Below are 23032 nucleotides of genomic sequence, written 5' to 3' on the forward strand. Positions count from 1 at the left end.
GAGACTACTCAGGAAAGAGGGAAGAATGGATGCAGAAAATAAAGAACAATTCTGAATAAAAACCTTCTCTGCAGTGCTCTGGCTATGGCGATGGTTTACATTTCCACAAGACAACGACTTGATGCGTGCCACCAAGAAAACACAGGAGTGTAAAATTCCTGGAGTGGCCCAGAGAGCGTCTAGACCTGAACCCAACAGAGCATGTGTGGAGAGACCTGAAAATGTCTGTGCACTATAACACTCCACATCCAACCTGGCTGACATTGAACAATTCTGCCAAGAAGGCTGGAAGAAAAATCCAAAAGGAAGGTGTCAAACTTGCAGCTTTATTCTCAAGGAGACTTGATGCTGTCATTGCTGCCAAAGGTGCTTTGACCAAGCACTAAGTAAAGGGTCTGAATACTTATTCATTACAGTTGAAAGCTTGACATACAGTCAGCATGAAAAGTATTCAGACCCTTTCAAGTTTTCCACATTTTGCTATGTTTCAGATTCATCTTAAATAGATTCAGTTATTTTTTCTCATTATTCTACACACAGTATTCCACAGTGATAAAGTGAAAACAAGATTTTGGAGTGTGTTGTAAATTCAAGATGAGTCTGAAACATAACAAAATGTGAAAAACTTGAAAGGGTCTGAATACTTTCTATACTGACTGTATTTTAACAATTGCATGAACTAATGTCATGTAACTGTGTGAACAGCAAGGCAGTTTAACTGAGAAGATTGTTTTGATCAAAAGGACATATACTAGGAGTGATAAATGTTCAAATTGTAGACAACTGTATGTCATCATTTGCTGAAATGTGTTAAATGATTATTTCTAGGAAAAGATTGAGATTGAGCTTTTTGTAACGTTGCACAAAAAAACTAATTGTGGAGAATGTCAAACTTACAACTCAACTTATTGAGGCAAAGCTATGAAGAAAAAATAATAACAGCAGCAGAATTAAAAGAAATAGGCTATGTTACAGTGATAATAGTTTTAGAATATTCTTGTACTTTACTTACATATAATGCAGAAATTACATCAAGTACAATTAATTCCAGTGCACAGAAGTTCATCATCTAAAGATGTATTAATAAATGTAGATTATCTAGATGTCTTTTGTGTGCCCTGGAATTCCTTTTACTTTGTAAATGTATTTTCCGCCTCCAGCTTGTCTTTCTGTTTGATGTAACAGCTGTGCACAATATTACTATTTAAACTTTTAACAAAGATACTGCAAACTGAGCCGTCATATCAAAGCAATGGACTTGCAGTTGTGGCAACAGTAAATATTTAAATGGGATACTTGTGCATTTAATTTGTCAGCCATTTTACCATACATCTCTGTGCATTTTGTAGAGTTTTGCTTTTGCAGTTACATGCAGAAGTACTCGCTCTGATGCTGTGACAGACTACGCTTTTTCCTTAGACGTCTGCGTGTAGGCAATCAGAAGAAACCAGCTAATCAAGGTTTCACTTGTCGATATACAGTATATGGTCTAATCCCTGAACAGAGAGCACACACTTATCTTGAATGACTGAATTCAACTACTGTAATCCACAACACAGGTCGGGGTTGAAGATCCAAAATATCCGGATAACCTTAGCTGGCATTAGAAAATGTTTTGATGTTTTGTCATGAATACTTGGACACTCTGTAGAGATATACCAGGTTCCAGTATTCAATTTACTTTCAATTCAAATTTATTTGTATAGCACCAAATCACAACAAAAGTCATCTCAGGACACTTTATAAAGTAAGATCTAGACCTTACTGTTATTATAGAGGAAAACCCAACCCCAAACCCAGCATGAAAACTACTCTGGTGCCACACAGTACCTTTTCTTCTTCCATGTCTTGGTAAGTGTGCAGCTTTTATCACCTGCATTCAATACCAGTTTACATTAATAGTGATGTTTGATGATAACTGTACACTTCAACTCACTTAATGTCTGTACCATTTGACTATCCTCATTTATTTACTAGCTTAGGGCTCTGTCATACTAAAGCTGAACATTACATTATGTTTGTTTGATTGCTGTAGTTCCTCAGAAGGCCAGTGCTTGCATAGGAGAGGAGAAGAACACTTATGAGTAATTGAATATGAAAAGCTTACGTCATTGCATATTCAATTCACTACACGTCTTCTGTATTAGATGGAGTTTGCTGATCTAGGACTTGAGTAGATTCTTTTTAGGCCAAGTGATCAGTGGTGGATTGCATAATCTGTCTGCAGTCTTCTCACAGGGCAAGCCTCAGTAGACAGGTTATTGATTTGAGTGCTGTGGCCAGAGAGTCCCTTGTCACAAAGTCAGAGTTTCAGATGTTCTTAAGTTATGCGAGGCATTTCTTAGTTAGCATCAAGAGGGTTACACATAGTTTGCAAGGTGTTTCTGGAAGTATATTTTGTTGCTAATACTTTTGTACTTTTACCTAAGTAACGTTTTATGCAGAAGCTTGTAACAATATTTTAACACTGTGGTATTACTGCTGTTATTTGCATAAGGTCTATGAGTACTTCCTCCACCACAGCCTGTTTCTTGTATGAGAAAAATGACTTGTTGTCTGGGTTCTGACATTTGTGTTTCTTGTCCTTTGTCCTCAGGAAGGTGATGAACTAGGCAGTGACTGGGCTAGGTGCAGCTCAACTGATCCCTCTCAAAGGCTTGAAATCCTTTCAGCCACCTTAGTCAAGACTAAATTTGGTTGTAAAGTTTTCTCTTTTAGATGATGCGATGTTTTAATTGTATGAAAAGTGCCACGTGAACTTTTTAAAGCTGTCTTTTTTAGGCTTGTGAAGAAGTGATCCTTGGATATCTGACTTTACCTTCAGTGTTAGGCTAGTCTAAGCTTACAGAAGAAGAGGTATGGGTATCTGCATTCCTGGAGTAATTTATATTTTTAAGTGGACTTGTCCAGAGTGTTGTACATATTCAGAAACAATTGCTGGTTAGAGTTACATATTTTCTTGTAAGATGTTTTTAGAAAGTGCTGATTTGCTGCTGCGTACATGTTATATCTTGTTTGCACTTGATTTGAAGGAAATTAGAAAAAAAGAATGAGAAGTCAGGTATTCAGATTTGTTATCTCCTTAGCCATTTTCAGACTTGTGTAACATTCAACAACAATACTGTGAATCTTGATGGGATGTACTGGAGGACATGCAAGAATGAAAACAATACCAGTAATAAGACTTGACACCTATTGTTATGCAATGCACATTTTTAAATAATAAAAACTAATGGAACTGGAAACTTGGGAGAGAAATCACTTACCTGGGCTTTTCGTGCACTGACTACCATAAAGAGTTCCTGTCAAGTCCGCTCGGCGCGACCTGCCTCTCTTTCTTTTCTCTCTCCTGCTTTTCTCTTCTTTTGTGGGATCCACGCCTCAGCTGTGTCCCTCTTTGTAATTAGTGACTCGTGGGTTGTCGCGTACAGCTGAGGCGCGTTAGGTAATGAGTCCTTACCTTATTTACACCTCTGGCAGATGCTCCGCCATCGCCAGAGCATTAAGTTAACACAATAGTAACTACTGTAACGTGCATACCCCGTAACAGTCCGATAGTCGTGGTATGCAGCAGACATATCTTGTTTTCCACGCTGACAGTTCCTGTGCTGTGGATCTCTCTTTATGTTTTTTTTTTCCGTGAGGCTAGCTAGACGTTATTTTTTGTTCTCCACGCTGACAGTTCCTGTGCTATGGAGTTCCGTTTTCATTCGCCTATCCTCCTGGCTAGCTTGTCTGTTCCCCTGTCCGTCCTTATTCTCCTCCTCTCCTAGTTCCTGTCGTTACCCTATCTACTCCCTTAGTTGTTCTGGTCTCCTTAGTCATCACTGCCCTTCCCTGGTTGTATGTATTATGGAATCTGTACTATGTTGTTTTTCACCATTAAATCACCTTTTTACAGCTGAGGCGCGTTAGGTAATGAGTCCTTACCTTATTTACACCTCTGGCAGATGCTCCGCCATCGCCAGAGCATTAAGTTAACACAATAGTAACTACTGTAACGTGCATACCCCGTAACAGTCCGATAGTCGTGGTATGCAGCAGACATATCTTGTTTTCCACGCTGACAGTTCCTGTGCTGTGGATCTCTCTTTATGTTTTTTTTTCCGTGAGGCTAGCTAGACGTTATTTTTTGTTCTCCACGCTGACAGTTCCTGTGCTATGGAGTTCCGTTTTCATTCGCCTATCCTCCTGGCTAGCTTGTCTGTTCCCCTGTCCGTCCTTATTCTCCTCCTCTCCTAGTTCCTGTCGTTACCCTATCTACTCCCTTAGTTGTTCTGGTCTCCTTAGTCATCACTGCCCTTCCCTGGTTGTATGTATTATGGAATCTGTACTATGTTGTTTTTCACCATTAAATCACCTTTTTCACTAGCACCTGGGTCAGCCATATTGAGTCCTACCTCAGTTCTCCCTCACCCTCCTGGTGAGGGGACCTCAACCATAACAGAATGCTCTGGCCAACACTGGACTCAGCTGGCTCAAGTGCTAGTTTTCCTTCACCTTCATTCCCCAGCCATAGCCTGAATCAACGCCGGTCACCGGTCACTATTCTCTGAAACTTACCTTAGCTCCACTGAAACTCAGGACATATACCGGCAACTTACATACCACAAGTTTTCCCCTTTTTCTTTCCCTGAGGTGACTCCCAAGTCCTCACCTCCACAGACTCATTTTCCCTCCGTGTGGCTGAGCTCTTTTTTTTGTGTCCTGTCCCCGAGCCTACTCCTATTTCCACCAGTTTTTCCTCCTCACCCTATGCTGGTCCGTGGTTGGCCCTCTGTCCAGGTGGTCCTGGAGGAAGGTGGAGCAGGATGGCCAACCGACGCCAACCAGACCCTCTGCAGCCCTTCACAGCCCCCGGGCCACCCCCCCACCTGCCGCAGCCCTCGTCTCGGCCAGCCCTCCAGCTGCCGCAGCCCTCGTCTCGGCCAGACCTCCAGCCGCCGCCGCCACCCTGCTTCCAGCTCCCAAGGGGTTCACCGACGCCGACGAGTCCTACCTCAGTTCTCCCTCACCCTCCTGGTGAGGGGACCTCAACCATATCATTCCATACTGTGAACTTCTATTTGTGAAGTTGACAGCAACTCAAAAACCTGTGTCCAAGGCCATCCATTCAGTATAAAGTTAATTGTTGCCTACTACAAAACCATCTCCAAGTTCATAGGTAGAGCAACTTGTACCTATGCACTTGTTGGCTTATAGCTCCATCTGGAACACAGTATAGTTCCAACAGAAATGCAGCTCTTTATAGTGCTTTTGGTGTTGTTTTGCATCAAGTGTTACTAAGTTCAGCTCAACTGCATGTCCTATAATGACCAGTGGAACCAGTCTGTGTTGTCAGTGGTTTCCAAGTGTCACTCACTGTCCTCTTGGTTTTGTTTGTCTTTAGTTCAACATTTAGCTCTGCGGTAAAGTCAGGGTTCATGCCAAAGCCAGGCCTGACAGAATGGGCAGGAAAAAGATCAGCATTTTGTCTGTTCATTAGATTGAAAAACATTTAGACCATATTACGTTTTGGTCTTATTGTTATTGGCATTTGATCGTGCATTGCGTTGCCTTGTCTTTCGGAAGTCAGTGACTCTGGCTAGTCAAGCACACTATGCTGGAGTGTCCCAGCTTAGCAGTGGCTCTGTGCAATGGTGACTCCTCTTCACTACAAAGCAACCCTCTTAACCCAAAGCATGGGTACTTCACTTCATGGGTTTTTCACAAATCTACAAAAAGAAGAGTTGCAATTTACACAAGATGACATTTCACCTAAGCTTTTCACTTCCACTCCCTTCTAAAAAAAAAAATCATTAAAGTCTTTAAAAGCTTGCAAAGAATATGTCCCACCATTCCAATAACAGTTGTTTATGGCTTTGCAGTTCAGTCTAAATATGCAAGCTTGCAAAGAATATGTCCCACCATTCCAATAACAGTTGTTTATGGCTTTGCAGTTCAGTCTAAATATGCCAAAAATGTTGTAATTGAGGTTTAGGTTCAAAGTCCAGCTTAGTTTTTTTCTTTACTCCTCAAAGTTTTAAGACACCCAATTTTAAATTCCAGCCCTAACAGGCTTTGTAACTAGATATCTGTTGCTTACTCTTGACAATGCAAGAGGCTTTTTATACAGACGGAAAAGGTAGAAATGGATTTCATTAGTGAGAGTCTGTATACTGCTCACCCCCGCCTCTCTTCTATGTGTTTTTGGACCTCCCATCCTCACAGGCCCCTTGTCTATCTCCCTCCCCTGTAAGAAAGAGGTGAGGCTCCATAAATTTGTTTAACGTGGGAAACCCAGTCAATTAAACAAAAGAAGCCAGCCTTGCAAAATCCATGCCTCAGGTCTTGTTACAGTGTGGCCTAACTCGAAAAGAGCAACTTATTCATATCATCACTTAATGCAGGGATTGAATGTTAAGAATAAAGATTGAGTATCTCGACGGATCCCCAGCACAGTAAATTTATTGTTGCTGGTCAGTCAGCGAAAATGTGCCCATTTAACAAACCAGTGGAAACTTAAGGTAACTGCTGGAAAAACCCAGGTATTGAAACTTTTCTAGTGTGGCCACTAGTGAAAGCCAGGCTGTGTGCATGTAGCAAGCTGCCATAATGACCTGGAGGTCAGCCAACATAGCAGACAGGGACTTCCAAGAGAGGGAAAAAACCAAACAAAACACTTAAACAGATGAAACACTGACCTTTATACTGGATATGTAGCCTTTTTTGCAGCTTTTACAATGCTATTCTTTCTTGTGATTTCTGCAAAAATATTTATAATGGACCTAAGTCATGCTTTGTGATCTGAGAAACTCTGCTGCAGTGAGTGGATGAATGGGCACATCATCTTCCTGTATTGTCCTTTGGACAAATACCACAAACATCTTGTAAATATTTCCCCCTTACCTGTTATTCTCCTATATTATGGCAGTTTGTTAAAATTGTCAAAGTGTAGCTGACTTTTACCAAGTAAAAAATATACTTTTATAGCTAAATAATCTCACCAATTTGTGGGGTTCCAGCGGAAACCTGTTCTTTTTTAGCATTTCCTCTAGTTGTACATCTGTTGTGTGTCACAGTCCACTTCAGCAGCTGTCCAGTGGTGTATGGGGGTGTGTGGTTAGCATCTATGTTTCCCTGTGTGCTCAGCAGACACCCACCTTGACTTCCTGCTTGACTCATGTCACTGCATCTGGCGTTTGGAGTTATCATGAACTACTGTGCCACAAGTTCCCATGAGCCCTAGGGTGTAGTCCAGTGTCCACTACAGCGTGATTGCCCTGCTGAGGTTCAGAGGCCTTCTCAGCCTGTGTTTCATTACTTGATTCTTTTTTGTTTGTTTTAGCCTGTTCTGGAAAGCAGAAACGATAGCCACAACATTTGTGAGAGGGATTTTCTACACAAAAATGTGTCTTGGTAGCATTGGTTCATATTTCAACTTAATTACCTTGTGATAATGAAACCGTTGTCCAGAGTTAGGTCATGGAAGGAGATTATTGCAGTTATCATTCTCATGAGTAAAGTTGGGTCAAGTTTTCAAAAAAGAGTTAACAAAGCAAATGCCATTGCCAACAGCATACTCACATATAATGTACAAGTTAGGCATTATTATTTGACTGATTAGTTGATGTAATGTCTAAACACATGATAATCAGCACAGGACATTTCTTAGTAATTCTTATTTCATGATTCTCATAATGACTATAGAAGCTATTATTATTATTATTATTATTATGTTGGCCTATAATCATTTGGCCAACCAAATTAACTAAATATATAATGACACATGCCAGTCACAAAGTATAAATCTCAGGTAATAGCAGGTAATGACAATTTTGGCTTTTTCAGGCAAGGAACATATTTAATTTACTTCATTTGGTCATTTTAAACTATTAAACTTTATTGTCAACTGCAATGCAGTGGTTGCAGTTTTTGAAAGTATAGCAAGTTTAGTTTTACAACAAGCTAAAGAGTGTTTCCCTATGCATTTCTCTTCTTCTGTCAAGCTGCATTTTCTTAGAATGACATAATTATTCCATTTATCCAGTATAAATAAAAAGTGACAAGCCTGATCTCGGTGTGAATGGATACAGGTGACTGACTTTTCGCCAGCATTTAGTCTGTCATGTAATGTGTAAAGCTATTGTTTTGTATGTCGTAGTCTGCCACATTTTAACAAGTGTCCCATGTTGTGTATTCCCAAGGTTCCATCTACAGACAGAAATGCTCCAAACTTTTTGCAGTGCAAGCTGACCTCTGAGATCCTGATGGGAGGCAGCCATGGAAGACCTCACCTACTGGAGAGAGACTATCGATAACAACATAAAAGCCCCACTTCTCAGAATTTGACACCACATCTCAATTATCTTACATAGACTTGCATATTGACACTTCACTTTCAGCACAGCTCTGCTGTGGAGTTTTATTCCTTAGCCACACATACTCATTTGAGTTTTTAAGAACTTAGATTCGAGTAACAGGTGGTTGTCAAAAAAAAAAAGAGTCCTATGTTCAGTAAATGTTTCCAAATGAGTTTTCAATTTGAAACTTTTCTCTTGTATGTCTATTTCTCCTGGGCTTTTGTTGCACCTTTCTTCCTTCTTGCCCATCTGTGTTTCTGTCTTTGACCTGTCCTGTCAGCAACCAGTGGCTGGCCTTCAGCTCCACATTTGACCTCCATTACTGCTGCAGTCAGCAGATGCTGGGTGTACTGTTGACTGAATGCACTGACCCAGGGCAAATAAGGCTCAGTAAGTAAATATGATGCAGATGCAAAGTGGGGAAAAAACTACTATAATAAGGTAACACATACAGTACCACTTGATTATTTGGGGAGCCGACAATGGTGCGGTGGGTAGAACAGCTGTCTCCAACCAGAAAGTTAGCGGTTCAAATCTCGGTACCCACATGTCAAAGTGTCCTTGGGCAAGTTGACCCAAGTGCTAGTACAAAACAAACTGTTTAATTTTAAACAACACAACAAAGCACTCTGTGATAGCTGTGTGTATGCCTGCAGCAGCCTGGGGCCCTTGGCTCCAAACATAATTTCATTGTATGTGTTACAATAAATAAAGCTTCTTATACCACTTGGTCTATTGTTCAACATCCATTTCTTTTTCAGATGAGCTGTGAAATGAGACCTTATTTCCATGTCCTTCATCTGTATTCTCTCACTTGCCTCCTTGAACATAAGAAAGTTGAATTCATGCTCAGTTTTTTAGCTGCTTGTCTCAGTAACCCAGTGCGGTGACATATGCTGCCTCAAAACTTGAAAAAAAAAAAAGATGAAGTTCCCTAAGTGGGATAGGGTGAATGCCCCATACATATGGTACACTGACTCATGCAACACAGCTTGCTATTGGAGGCCCCCCTGGAGGCTAGGTAGGTGTAAGGTGATCAGGAACACAGCACAGAGCATTGTGGGCTTCCACTGGAGTCAAGCAACTACAAAGGCTGGGAGGGAACGAGCTCGCCTAAATCCAGACTGATGATGGCTTTGCCAAGCAGCTCACTACTATTTTTAAACTCAGCATCACAACGGCAACAGGTGCTCTGTCCCTTTAATAGTTTCAGCTAATTAAACTGTTGGTGGCACTCTCTCTGTTTGAACACTTTGTTCCTCTGGACACAACTATAGAAATCCTGAAGGGACCTACTCTGCTTCTACTTTTTTGATTTAATTTGGTCATTGAAGGGCTTGTATGGCAAGTGAAGTTTAGAGACGGATCTTTGGAAACTAATGAGGGGTTTTGATGACACAGCTGATGATGATTGGTCACCATCTTGACAATGAGAATGATGTGTGTGTGGATGGGTGAGTGTCTTGGGGGACTGGAACCCATTTACACTCTCGCAGTGTGGGGACTCTGCCTTCCTCGTGGAGACCAGATGCTGGTTCTTATCATGTAAATGACTGAATTTTAGAGTGATGAGTTGGTATAAGGTTAGGGTCAGGCAAGTAGCTGTTATGGTAAAGGTTAGGGTAAATCACCCAGAAATGAATGTAGGTCACTGTAAAGTAACCAATGAGGAATGAAAACAAACATGTGTGTGTGTGTGTGTGTGTGTGTATCTGTGTTCACAGGCTTTACTGTATTTGTTGTTTTTACAGAACACTGTCTCCAGAGTTGGTTTGGGATTAGAGTCAGCCTGTAATAGTCTCCTGTCTCTTGTGTTCAGCCCTCAGCCAGTTGACCTGTGGTTGAAACATCAGTCCTTGGATGGATTGAGTTTCAGCTACTGGGCAGGTCTTTGCTCACTGATCTGTATCTTCTTGCCAGGGTTTCCTTTTGCTCCTGCTTCTCATAGGACACTAATGAAAGAGATGGCTTAAAGCTGGGACCCATGTTCAGCAGCTAGGGTCGTGTTAGGACATTTATCTTTGTTGCTGCAAAGGCTTCTTCTCTGTTCTAAATGCCAGAAGCCCAAGAAGAAGCCAAAATGTCATATTATGCGGCCTTGTAAAGATCATGTCTTTGCTTACACAGATTTGATAAGTAATTACTTTTATCCCCCCTCACTCCAGATACCTCAGTGCTGTCCAGATTATGTGCCCACATATCTTGCGTTACCTAACCACAGCAGTCATTACAAATAAGGATGTCTGAAAGCATCATTGGGTTCTGATTTGGTTAAGGTCATACAGCGGGTAACAGGCTTTTTGATTTCATTCTTTTTCATTACTTGGTGTTTACAAAAGTGCACACAGCTATCAAGTCATTATTTAAAGGACATATAGGATTTGAAGGATGAGTAATTAAACATATAACCCAGTAGCACTGCCAACTTTTCCTTTTAAGAAAAGGTGCTGTATAAGTTTGGGGCCCAAGCTGGAGAGGCCCTATACTCATTACTTCTGGTAAATTGTAATGAATTGACTATAATATAACAATACCTTCTCCACCAGTAAACAGTAGTTACCTTAGAGATCTAAGGCCTATCTTGGTGAGTTGTTGGTAATCACTAAAACATGGGCTCTGTGATCTCTGCTCTGTGGCCTCAGGTCATGTTGGGACTTTGTCTCTAAAGCCTGTGATACACCAAGCTGATGGTTGGCCATCGGCAGGTCATTGGTGTCTGTTAGGGCTGGTCTTCCTGGTGTGTCCCGCACTGTTAGCACTAGTCGGACCCTGTCAGTGGCTTTTCAGCTGATTCAGCGTGTTGAATTGGCATCAGGCCTTGCTGACAAGAGAGACCACTCTGACTGGCCGTTCAACAGTGGTTCAGTTAAGCAAGTCAGTGCATGAGAAGAGAAACATTCAGGAAAGCCCCTTGAGCCTGTCACATCCATGATTTCACCCATTTAATGTGCTTTCTCCTTGTTTTTCACCTCCACGACCTACTTTCCTCTTCCACAACCAAAAGACCAAGGACAGAGAATGGCAGTGTCATTTGTAACTTCTTATCAGAGTAGAAGCAGCTATAAACAGCAGATGTGTTGAACAAGAGCTGTTTTGTTTACAGTTTGTATTTCTGCTCTCTAGGTCTTCTTCTTTCCCTTTCTGAATGGCAAATACAAACACCTCCACCTGCTGGTAGGGGGAGCTATTTCTCTCACGCAGGCACAGAATGTGCATGCTAGTTGGCCATTGGCTGTAGTTTGTGTGGTGTCTTCAAGTGCCACTTCTTAGATCAAATCAAATCAAATCAAATTTTATTTGTATAGCACCAAATCACAACAAAAGTCATCTCAGGACACTTTCCAAAGTAAGGTCTAGACCTTATTATTATGATTATAGAGGAAAACCCAACAAATCCCCTTTGAGCAAGCACTTGGCGAGAGTGGGGAGGAAAAACTCCCTTTAACGGAAGAAACCTCCAACAAACCCCGGGTCTTGGTGGGCGGCCTTCTGCCTCGACCGGTTGGGGTGAGTGGATAGAGGAGAGAGAAAAGAAGAAAAGACACAACAAACAATCAAACACTGGTCAGGTTGATGTGGCCGATCCAAATGGCCTAGACAAAGCTGACATGAGGCAACGCAACAGTCAGCTTACATTGCTGCTAATTCATTCACATTGGCTTGGTGTGTCTCTGCCCTAAGCATGATTTGCAACTGGTTGTGTTTACACTCAAATCCTATTGTGCCCAGCTAGTGGTCATTTTGACTAGATAGTCATTATAGCCTGCAACTTGACCACAACTCTGATTTATGATTTCTTTTTTGTGACTATAGACATTAATATTTTTATTGGATTTATTCAGGAACCTTACACCTATAAAGATCCGATTACAGAGTTTGGGGAGTGTCTGTACAGTATGTGAACTTTGACTTTGACGGTGCTCATAAGAAACTCAGGGAGTGTGAGTTGGTAAGTAAACTACTTCAGTAACCCAACCAGTGATTCATTTTGACCTTTTGTTCCCAAACTATGAGAAGTGATTGGTCTTGGTTTGCTCCTCTCTGTGACAATAAAGACGTCTTCTCAGGACCTGTGATTCGTGCATCACATAGTTGAACTTTCACACTGAACATAGTAGTAAACATGGTTAGTAATCATGCGATCTCTATCTGGCCTTCTGTCTGTTCACACAGTGTTTCTGTTTGTGGGAGTTCTGCGTGGGTCCAGTGCAGACAGAGCAGTAATAGTCTGTGCCTTGTATCATACTGTCAGATATAAAGGTTGTCTTGGATGCTGTATGACTCCGGCTGCTGTCAGATTTTACTATGGCCTGTGATTGACCCCTCAGTCTAGTAGTAAACAGTAAAAGCTTTATAAGCAAAATCTCTGCAGAGGAATGCAGACAGTCAGTAGTAGAAGGAGATCTGTCATATTTCTGCCATTTAAAGCATCTATTTTAATTTTGGTTTGTAATGGCTAAATGTAACTGTAATCCTTGATTTGAGAATGGAGCAGAAGTAGCATACTGTAAAGGTCCTCTTTGTCTGTTGACTTAACTACAATGCTGAACACACAGTGAGTACTGTATATAAGTTACTGTTATACTGTTTATCTGTTTGACTTTCACTGTAGCTGTGTCCTTAACTTATCCATATGCAGATACCGTTAATATTTTCTCTAACCAGTTTATACCATCAGTATATACGAAATATAAATAGGCCAAGGGCATACTCACACTAGGCAACCCGTACCATGCCCAGACACATTTGACCCCCAAGTCCAGCTCGTTTCACTAGTGTTCGCTCCGTGCCAGTGCTCTGACCCAATTAAAGAGGTGGGCCCAGGCGCAGTTCAGTTGGACTCAGGCACAGTACACTGTAATGTGATCACTAACTGTGCCCGGGCACAGAACACCAAACATTATATGTTAGACCAGAGCACTTCTCTTCATCTGCATCGTACTGACGTAAGCGTGCTCCAGCCCGGTGCACTGTGAGTGCAGGCCACTGAGGAGTGGGGAGGGCGGACAGTTGTGCTCAGGCACATTACGAGGCAACCGTGCCTAGTGTGAGTACACCCAAAATATTAGAAACACAGTATAATGTTATACTGTTCAGCAGCACCACAGACTACAGCCTTCAACATCACTGAATTTTCAATAAAAACGAAACAGTATCACCTTTATAAAGGTAGAATTTATTGCAGGACTGATGGATGTGTTAGTCTTCATTCCTTTTAGTTAGGTTGTCCTACTGATACCTGACTGTACATTATAAAAGCTGAAATCTTTAAGTTAAATCATCTCTGATACGGCATGAAAAAAGTATTAAACCATCATGCAATGTGAAAATACATTTAGTCAAAGTATGCTTTTGCATTACAAGGTCAACTTTTAATTTTGTAGGATATTGTGGAGGATAACAAGCTATTTGAATTCTTAACAGGCTTTGCTATGTCACTTTCCACAAATTCCTCTGTGGCTTTTATCCTTTGGTAAAGTTTTTAGAGTCTTGAAACCAGGAGATTCACTAATATTCAACACATATAAGAGTAAAATTCCTCCAAAAAATGGCAGAGGCACAGTGGCAGGTTTCACAAACTTTCAGCAGGCAGAGGTGACAAGGAAATAACAGCATCAACACAACTCTAGTTGAGTTGTGTTGTGTTGTGTTTTGTTGTGTCAAAAATGTTGTCTCCACAGTTTAGAGATTGCAGAAATGTTGTCTCCACAGTTTAGAGATTGTAGTGCAAGTGTTGCATCTTAATACAGTTGGATACAAGGGGTGGACATAATAACAGCACACCAACAATGTCTGCACACCATTATAATAATAATAATTAATGACCAATGATGTGTTGCGTTGATTGAAGAAGCGCAGAAGATCATACTATGAGTAGCAGGTCGAATTCTGGGGACACAATCAATGAACAGTAATCAGATTTAGAAAAAGAGCAAGTGTTCAGACTGGTTTTGTGCGATATGTGTTATGCATGTCATCTGTTCATACACATTAGGTTCTCCCAGATGACTTGATAATGTAGACCTGCAGTGGAATTAAAACACAAACCCAGGGTTATTTGGCCCCTTTTGTATGTTTTGCTTCTCAAAGATAAACCTTCAAAACCAATAACATTTGGACTGATCAAATGGCTTTTTCTTGGATTCATGTCAGTGGTTTGCTGAAATTTCCATTTCATTGTAACCAATTTCCAGGTCTTCAGCTTCTGAAATTACTATTTAACAAATGAGGATGCTGTAACCAAATTAATTTGGGCAGATTTGTTTTTATTTAATTATACCCTCAAAAAATCTGTGCATGGTTATAAAAAATCCAAACCATGTTCTAAGGGAAAATGAGATTTTTCCTGCGCAAATGCCTCTAGAGACCATCTCCAATAACAATATTAGAGCTGTGTCCTACTTCACCTAAGACATGACGCTCTTAATCACGAATCTTGTCAGATATTTTGCCAAATTTTTTAGGGACTCTCTAAATTGGTCTTGACTTTGCCTCATGGAGTTGTCTTTATAAAGACACTTCTGTGTATGAAACTGACTCTCAAACCCACCTAGTACTCAGCCCAAGTTATTCCAGGTGCTTTAAATACTGGCCTATCTGCCAGTGTTGTCAGTGATTGCCCAGTAGGCTCAGAAGCCCTCCAGTGTCCCTCCTTAGTTCAAAAGCAGGTCTATTGAGGCGGGTGGTTCCAAAACTGTTTAACAGCACTTTCATTGCATTACCCATAATGGTCTGCAAACATTTTTATAAAATGGTCTTGTCTGAAGTCAGAAGTGACATTTTTTACCCTTCAGAAATTCATACGCAAGCTTTTAAAAAGTGCATTATTTCAGAGGTAATGGGATGTTTCCCAAACCATGGAGTGATCGATATAAACTGATAACCCCACTGGGATGGACTCTTGTCCTGATGAGCATTTGTAATGCATCAGTTTTGAGCCACTGGAGCGGTAGCCATCTATTTACTGATTGCTGTAATATCAAGATCTGGGTAATGTTTTCAGCTCTCCTGTCTTCAGATCACTGTACCCTGTGGAATAGTTTGAGCCAAGTGCTTTCAAAAGGGGAGTTTAGCCTGGTTTAAATTGTCCTGTTCAGGCTGTAAAGATTTTTGTTTCTTTCATACTCCACCCGAATCCAGAATCACTGTCAGATGTTAGATGCTTGCATGTCAAAGAAAGTAAAGTATAGTCCTACCTATTGTCAAGTCCTCAGACTGTGTATAAAGGGCTCTTCAAGCCCCTTTCAGAATTTGTTTAAGCTTTGTGGTCTGAATCCCAGATGACAGTAATTAGGGCACTTAACTGTTCAAAGTTTATCAGACTTAGATAAGCGTTGTCATAGCTGAAACATGCATTGCCTGATAGCGCCATGTTGTTGGGATTTATACAAGCAGATCTCTGGACTAATAGCAGCCTTCTAAGCTTAAGCAAACAAAGTGCTGGTAATTCTTTTGAAGATGGAGGTCTGTGATGTAAAATAGCACTCGGTGGAGAGTTGGAATGCAGCAGGCACTGAGAAATGGGAGCATTTCACACAGTGATACCTCTGGGGCCATAGCTGGGTCATGAACATTTACAGTAGATGAAGCAGATGAACAAGCCATATGCAGCTGCATCAAAGAGTCCAAGCAAGGCTGTGTTTTTTACTGGTAACAAGGCACAGGTGGTACTGTATATAAACGGCTGAAAAGATTTGCTCTCATCTGTGAGTTTATTTGGACTGGTGGTGCTGCAGTTGGTGGTGATCCTGCACAGGAAAGTTGACAATGAACTACCAGACCACATGATTGGCAATAAGTCACAGACGATGTGGCCATCTGTATGGTTGGCTTTCATCTTATTGTATCGTCTCATGGTGGTTAATTGAAGCACCTTACCTTGCCAGGAATTAATGACTTCTGGTAGGAATGTTTGTTTTTAAATTTTCAAACTGTGGCCACAGTAAACCTTTTGGTAACATACATGCAGTATGTCTCTCCCTGCTCTGTTTTCTTTTTTTTTCTTTCTGCTTAATTGAATAGGATAAGCATTTATAAAAGATGACAGCTTATAACTTGTAATGCTGCTCTCATGACTCTTCTGCTGTTCAGTCTTAATGCTCCAGCTTTACTGTCCATGAGTCCAAGAAAAGCTCTGGTCTCTGTGCTCTGTGCACCTTAAGCTCTTTCATCTTATTCAAACCCTAAATTATTGTAACAGAAACTTTGCAGCAACCCTGTGAACAGACATAAATGACTCTTGGTATTACGTTTAGACTCATCTTCTGTAACATGCTTTCTGTCACTTAGGCTCTTGTCAGTAACTTCCTGGTTGCTTGCCACAAGGACTTTATTGAGAATGCCCACCTCTTCATCTCTGAGACCTTCTGCAGAATTCACCAGTGCATTGGCCTCAGCTTAGTTGCTCAGTGCAATTCAAACTTAAGTGAAACTCACATTTGGAACTTCTTGTGGGTGATGCTGTATGGGAAAGCTGCACTGGCTTTTAAACCCCGAACATATTTCATAACAGAATTCAGACACATCCTAAGTCTAACAGGAAGTCATATCACTAGACTTTGTAAGCAGTCAGTAAGTCCATGGGCTTTGTGATTAGTAGAATTTCCTCACAGATAAGTGTTTATTGCCCTGTCTACACACAGCCATGCTGACTGCACACATCTTCAGGATAAAGCATTGTGAGGTTTAACTGCTTCCAGGTTTCCACAGGTTGTGCTCCTCACTGAATCTTTAAGACCACCTGTCTGAGATCAATTCATGAACAGTTTTTCCCAGGAAGAGGACAGGGTTTAGATAGTTTTAGATGTTTCCAGTTGCTCTAATGGGAAGGAACATTTCAGCTCCTTTTCCTTCTGGGGCATAGAGGTCAGGGGGTTCTTTAGGTCTCTACTGACTCCCATTTCAAAATTCAGTTTCATTACATTAAAATAAAATTGACCTTGGATGCAAAAGGATGAAATGTATTCAGTGCTAATTATAGTGAGCAATAGTGGAGAGAAAAAAAAGCTGATAATATTTATCTGTATTTAAATGAGATTATAGGATTTGCCTGCCTCTTTACATCAATTTTAGAGTGACAGAGATAAAGACAAAGCATTCACTGCTCTCAGCCACTGATCGTCATCTTTGTGGATGAGAGTGGACTTGTGCTTGTTGCTGTATCAAATCTTTGATGTTAAGTACAGCATACATCACTTTACCACAATTTTTATCCCACTCCTCACTAATTTACAGTACAAATTTGCCACTGCTTTCAGAAAACTATACTCACAGTGTCCTGCCCCTCAGACATATTGTGAATGCTGAAGTTGTGAAGGAAGGTCTGCTTTTCAAATATAGTCCACACATGATGCTCAGTGAAAGAGGAAATGAATTACTTCTGTTGACACGAAAATGATTGCATTGACTGTTATATAGAGCCGTGGAGGTCTGTAGTCAAGGTTGAACTGTGGAACATGATCAGGCCCTGTCGAAATCTCCAGTTGCAGATTGTCTGGAATTGATTAGGAGTCCTGGTTCTTTTTGGCAGACTTACTGCAATAGGATCCATTTACTTGTTAAGGTCCACAAAGGTTAGTGGTAACGCTGAAAGAGGAAGTCGAATGGCAATTTTTCTACTTTTCACCTTTTCTCTGTATTCTCTGCTCTCACTTGAGGTTACTAAAGCAGGAATACCTATCATGGCTGTTTCAGGGATTTCCATGTTTATTTTTGGTTTTTGTGATTGCGATGGACAGAACACGTCTATTTTTAACAGACATTCCAAGTCATCAGTCTTCTACCCAGAAGCCCTCTGCACCCGAGCGTGCGCTCAAATGAATTTGATGGCTATTTTTAATGAGAACATTTTTACAGCTGTTGGCCATGATGGTTTCACAGATATTTAGCTTTCCTTTTGCCCACAGCTTGGGACAAAAAGTGGACCAGACGTTGGCGTAATTGAACTATTTTATGTAATAAAGGCTTATGTGAAACATACTATAGGCAGTGAGAATGTAATTCAGCTTGCAGTCATAATTGCATACACACAGATCTTTTTGTCTAGACTTTGCAGTGTCCAGAGTGTGTTTCCAATTTAGCTTTATTTTCCCTGTTTGATTTACAGGGTTTATTTCCTCTGTCCTTCCATGAATGATTCAGAGACGAGACCTGGGTTTGACCTAAAAAGCACACTTGTCCTAAGACATTATGATTGAATACTCGATCATTTGGGCAGTTCTTTCCTCTCATCACTAGATTTTATTAGTACACAACAGCTCAATGGTAGCTGGTTGTAGCACTGAGGAGCTTTCCACCTCACAATCGAGTCACAAAGACCATACGATCATTTCGGCTTCTCAAAAAAATAAATTTTACTCCAAGCTGAAAGTGAAGTTGCTCCAAATCGCTTGGAGTCTCCCAAATGCTATCATATGTTGATCTTTAACAATGCATTCATTTTAGGCTAGCCATGTTAACAAGGGGTCTGTTTTTGGAGGAGGATTCCCCCATCCTCCTCTTTCCTCTAATGGAGTTAGACCCCAGTGCCTGACCCCTTTCTTCAAGTGTGAGGTTGGCACTGAGACCCACAGGACTCCCATAGACTGAAAGCTCAGGAGCCATAGTGAGCAAGGGGTCGAAATGAAAGTGAGCCCTTCTCCCCAAAGGAACAGGATCATGGTTTGCGTAAAACAAAACCAGTCATGGCGGCTGTCTGCTTGGCTTAAGGGCCAAAGGATGTAAATAGTGTAGGTTTTGTATGAGTCTGACTCCTGCCCTCTCACATCAACCTCCTTTTTTTCTCTTTTTTTCTCTCATGCTTTTCTTACTTTCACGCTGAGATTTAAGTAGAAGTAGCTGCTGTAAGAACTCTGTGAGAGACTATGAGATAAAGTAACCCTGCTCTGATATACACATGTTCTTCCTGGGAGGAAAACACTGCCAGACTTTCTTTTATAAATTAGATTAGAAAACCTTGGCTGGTACAGGCTAAGGCCTTGGGCCTTTTGAGGCACTCTGTGTTCCTGTGTTACGCTGCACAGATCACATTTAGAGGGGTTAGGGGTTAGCTTAAGTCCCCAGTGAGGAAACCAGATCATGTTTGTTTTGATCATCATATCTGACCTGAACCTGACTGACATGTGCCCCCACTTTACTGAATTGCCAAACAAAACACCCAGCACCCCTGTGCAGCAATCACTTAATCACACGGGTAAAATCAGAACCAATAACAAATTTCATTCAAATTTGCATTAGATTACTTGACTGTTGGGAAAATAAATTCCAAGTGTTTCTGAATGTCAGTGAGTATGATGGAATGGTGCTCTTAACAAGTGCTGACTGTTGTTCTTGTAGTTTTTACACTGTTGTAGAGCAAGACACACATATCAATACATTTTAATGAAATCTATTACTATAACACTGTTATGTTTATATATGATAGTTAATATTTGTTAACTGTTCATTTAGCTTCGTAATAATTTCTGCTGCAGTACTTTGACTCATGTTTTTTTATATTTTACTTGAAGACGTTATTAGTCTAAATAAGTCAATCAAATCAAAAGGTTCTGTTGAATAAGTTATCAGTACGAACTCAATGCACAACTAGTGATTTTCTATTTTGTTATCCACCCTCTCCATTATTTCACTGTGGTGAAAGTGTTGAGATGTGCACTGCCACTTGGAGACCAAGCCCAGTTTTGCTCATTATGCTGAGGTAATGCTCTTTATTTGTTGTTTATGTGCTTTAACACCCCATCCAGACACTGACATCATTTCACTTGCCTTCTTTATGTGGTTTTGCCCCTAAATGACCCACATTCATGGGTAAGACAGACATTATCACAAATCCCAAAAAGATTACTTTTCACCAAAAGAATGCCTTAAGTAAGTAAGACTCTGAGAACGGCAGCTGAAATCTGCAAAAGTGGTGATGGGATTTGTTTGGATCGTTGTGGTGTGAGAAGTGGTGTGGTCCAGCAGATTTTAGCTTACTCATTGCAGGCATCTCACAAAATGTAATGGACCAGGAAGTGATAATTAGTAGAGTAAATAGTTTTTATATAGGCCTTGTAGCCCTCATTATTTTTGTGCAGACATACAAACTATACACGTTAACAAAATTATGTGTACAGCAGTTGGGTTAGTAAGGTTTTTCGGGGTTGGGAGAGGTCAGTATCTTGCTTTTAAAATAGGGTTGTTGGAGTAATTGTGGCAGTGCACAGAGCGGTTGAGAATATTTATTGGGGCCCTTATATGAAAAGTGGTAGACATGGAGGGTGGTGGAGGTCAGACATGAGGAAGGGGCCAGGAAACGTGGTGGGAAGGGGGGTCTAGTTATTTTGAAAGCCACAAGGGAAGCCAGCTGCACTGGGGGAAGGCTCTGGATCAAAGAATGCCAGCCACTCTCGTACCTCCCCTCCCTCTGCTGTGACATATCCATGTTTACCTGTTTCAAAGAGAAACCCGCTCTTCACCCTGGATTTCTTTTTGAGGGACAGTCACTGTTGGGGCCAATGTGTCCTGACAAGCTTTAGTGAGCAGGTGAAGTCCTGGACAGAGGTACAAAAAATAAAAGGATAAGAAACCACAGAGGTTTACAACATGGGGTAGTCACTGCACTTCTTATAGAGTTATTCATACAAGTCTGTAAATCAACCTACCATTAGTAGAGGGCCATTAAAAGTGTTTGGGATGTGGTTCATGTTTTATACCTTGTGCTCGAGGCACAATATGTTGGCCATTTATTAACACAGTCAAATGAAAATAGTGACTAGTCATTTGGCACCTAATGCGCAACATCCATCATAATACAGTGTTGTGTTAACTATGAGTTATTTGGTGCTATTACAAATTTTATAAATACATTGCTTCCAGACAACACCCCAGTTTAATTAATCTTACCTATGGATTAGTAATAACTGCAGTAAATGTCTGTGACTTAGAAAAGCTTAGAGATGTTTTGTATAAGACTTTTAAATACACTTTCTCTGTCATTTTTCTGGTATGAACAAGCCTATGCTAACAGCTCTGCGAGGCTGTCCTTACATACAGTGTTGCTGTGAGCTAAATGTCATCAAGTAAAAATGTTTACAGTAACAGTGCTAACATGCTGACTTTTTGTTTAGTTGTTACACTGTTGACAGCATAAATTACTGCTCAGCCTGATTAGTTTCGCATCTCAGCCATAAGCCAAAGTATTGCGCAAAACTGTTGACCTCATAGGTCAACAAGTCCAGGATTCGGACTTGAGTTTGGCTTGAGCACTTTTGACTCATACTCAGAATCAAACTTGAGCATTGACTATGTTTGGACTTCGAGGCTGGAGACAAGAACTTAGACTTCTTCTTTTTTGTAATAGGCCATAATAATTTGGATATTGACAAGATATTGACAATGTTCGCTTCTGATAGTGTGGTCCTTGATGACTTGGGCTCGACAGGGACTTGATTTAGACTCGACTCTCGGGTAATGGAGACTCGACCTGGGCTGGAGATTTAGTGACTCAACTTCTATACTGGTATCTGTATATACGAATGCACTATAAGACAGAGCTCAGTACACGTCCTATTGCATTATACCCAGGTTATAGCCATGTCTTTGTTTGCAGCAACATGCTGGCAGACAAACTGAACATGACACCTGAGGGAGCCGAGAGATGGATTGTCAATCTTATCCACAACGCCAGGCTAGATGCCAAAATAGACTCCAAACTGGTGAGGCCTTCTGTCTTCTGCTCCAGTTGATCTGCTCAGTACTTAACTGATTAATCAAACTTTTTTAAACAGAACTTTACAAATTTGGGTTGGTAGTGATAGTCACATTTCCCTTTATAGAAGGTTCTCCTGTGTGATCTCAGAAGGATAAGAAGGCATTATTGTGTCCCTATTTTGTAATTGAAGGGTAAGGACTGTTGAAATGACATTGTAACAACAATATCTCACCCTTGTTTGGTCCCCTTGATGAGGCTTCATGTTGAACCTGCATGTTTTGGCATATGCATCATACAGTTCTCTGTAATCAGCAAATCATAGCCCAGTCCTTCAGAATGACATAGAATTATCTACACTCGCCTACAGTAGAAGTGAGGGCGTCCTGTGGAACCTCTGGTTGGTGTTTGTAAGATGGTGTGTCTGCAAAACCAAATGTGACTGGCTTATTGCATTTTACTGTGACTCTGTTGTCCATATTTGACCATATTTCTAGGGCCATGTGGTCAAGGGGAACAGTGCCATATCACCTTACCAGCAGGTGATTGAGAACACCAAGAGCCTCTCATTCCGGAGCCAAATGTTAGCCTTGAACACTGAGAAACAGCAGGCCCACAGCAACAGAATGAGTCCACTAACACCCATACTGTACATACAAAATGCGTACAACCCACCATTCACAGGTCAAGGCAACCATGCCCCCTTAGCCAAGCAGATTTGTAAATGGTCAGTAGGAACTCAGGGCAGTTCAAAGCTCCTCAAATGATCAGCTCAGAAGGACAAGGCTAAAGAATGTTGATGAACAACCATCAACAAAAGCTCTTTACACGGAATAAACCAGTAAGAGCAAGTTTAACAGAGCCAACTCTTTCATCCCTCCATTGCTCTCCAAGGGCCTAATGACAAGGTAGATTCCAAACAACCATAAAACAAGGTCTGAGCTCAGTGACTCGGCTCAACAATGTAAATAAGGTGGACCTTCACACTGGCTTTTGGTGTACA

At 41.0% G+C, this 23032-nt stretch overlaps 1 protein-coding gene across 1 annotated transcript; it reads left to right on the plus strand.

Annotated features, from left to right (window-relative positions):
- The first annotated feature begins 1618 nt into the window (after positions 1-1618).
- On the plus strand, positions 1619-22796 carry LOC109958523 (eukaryotic translation initiation factor 3 subunit E). Its single transcript, XM_074527632.1, is given in 12 exon segments — positions 1619-1671; positions 1797-1851; positions 8187-8248; positions 8250-8337; positions 10178-10263; positions 10508-10602; positions 10605-10630; positions 12185-12232; positions 12235-12291; positions 16632-16750; positions 21931-22036; positions 22527-22796. Coding segments are annotated over 12 exon segments (1065 nt in total).
- Positions 22797-23032: the final 236 nt, after the last annotated feature.

Source organism: Monopterus albus, unplaced genomic scaffold (genome assembly GCF_001952655.1).
Source record: "Monopterus albus unplaced genomic scaffold, M_albus_1.0 scaffold33.1, whole genome shotgun sequence".
NCBI lineage: Eukaryota > Metazoa > Chordata > Actinopteri > Synbranchiformes > Synbranchidae > Monopterus > Monopterus albus.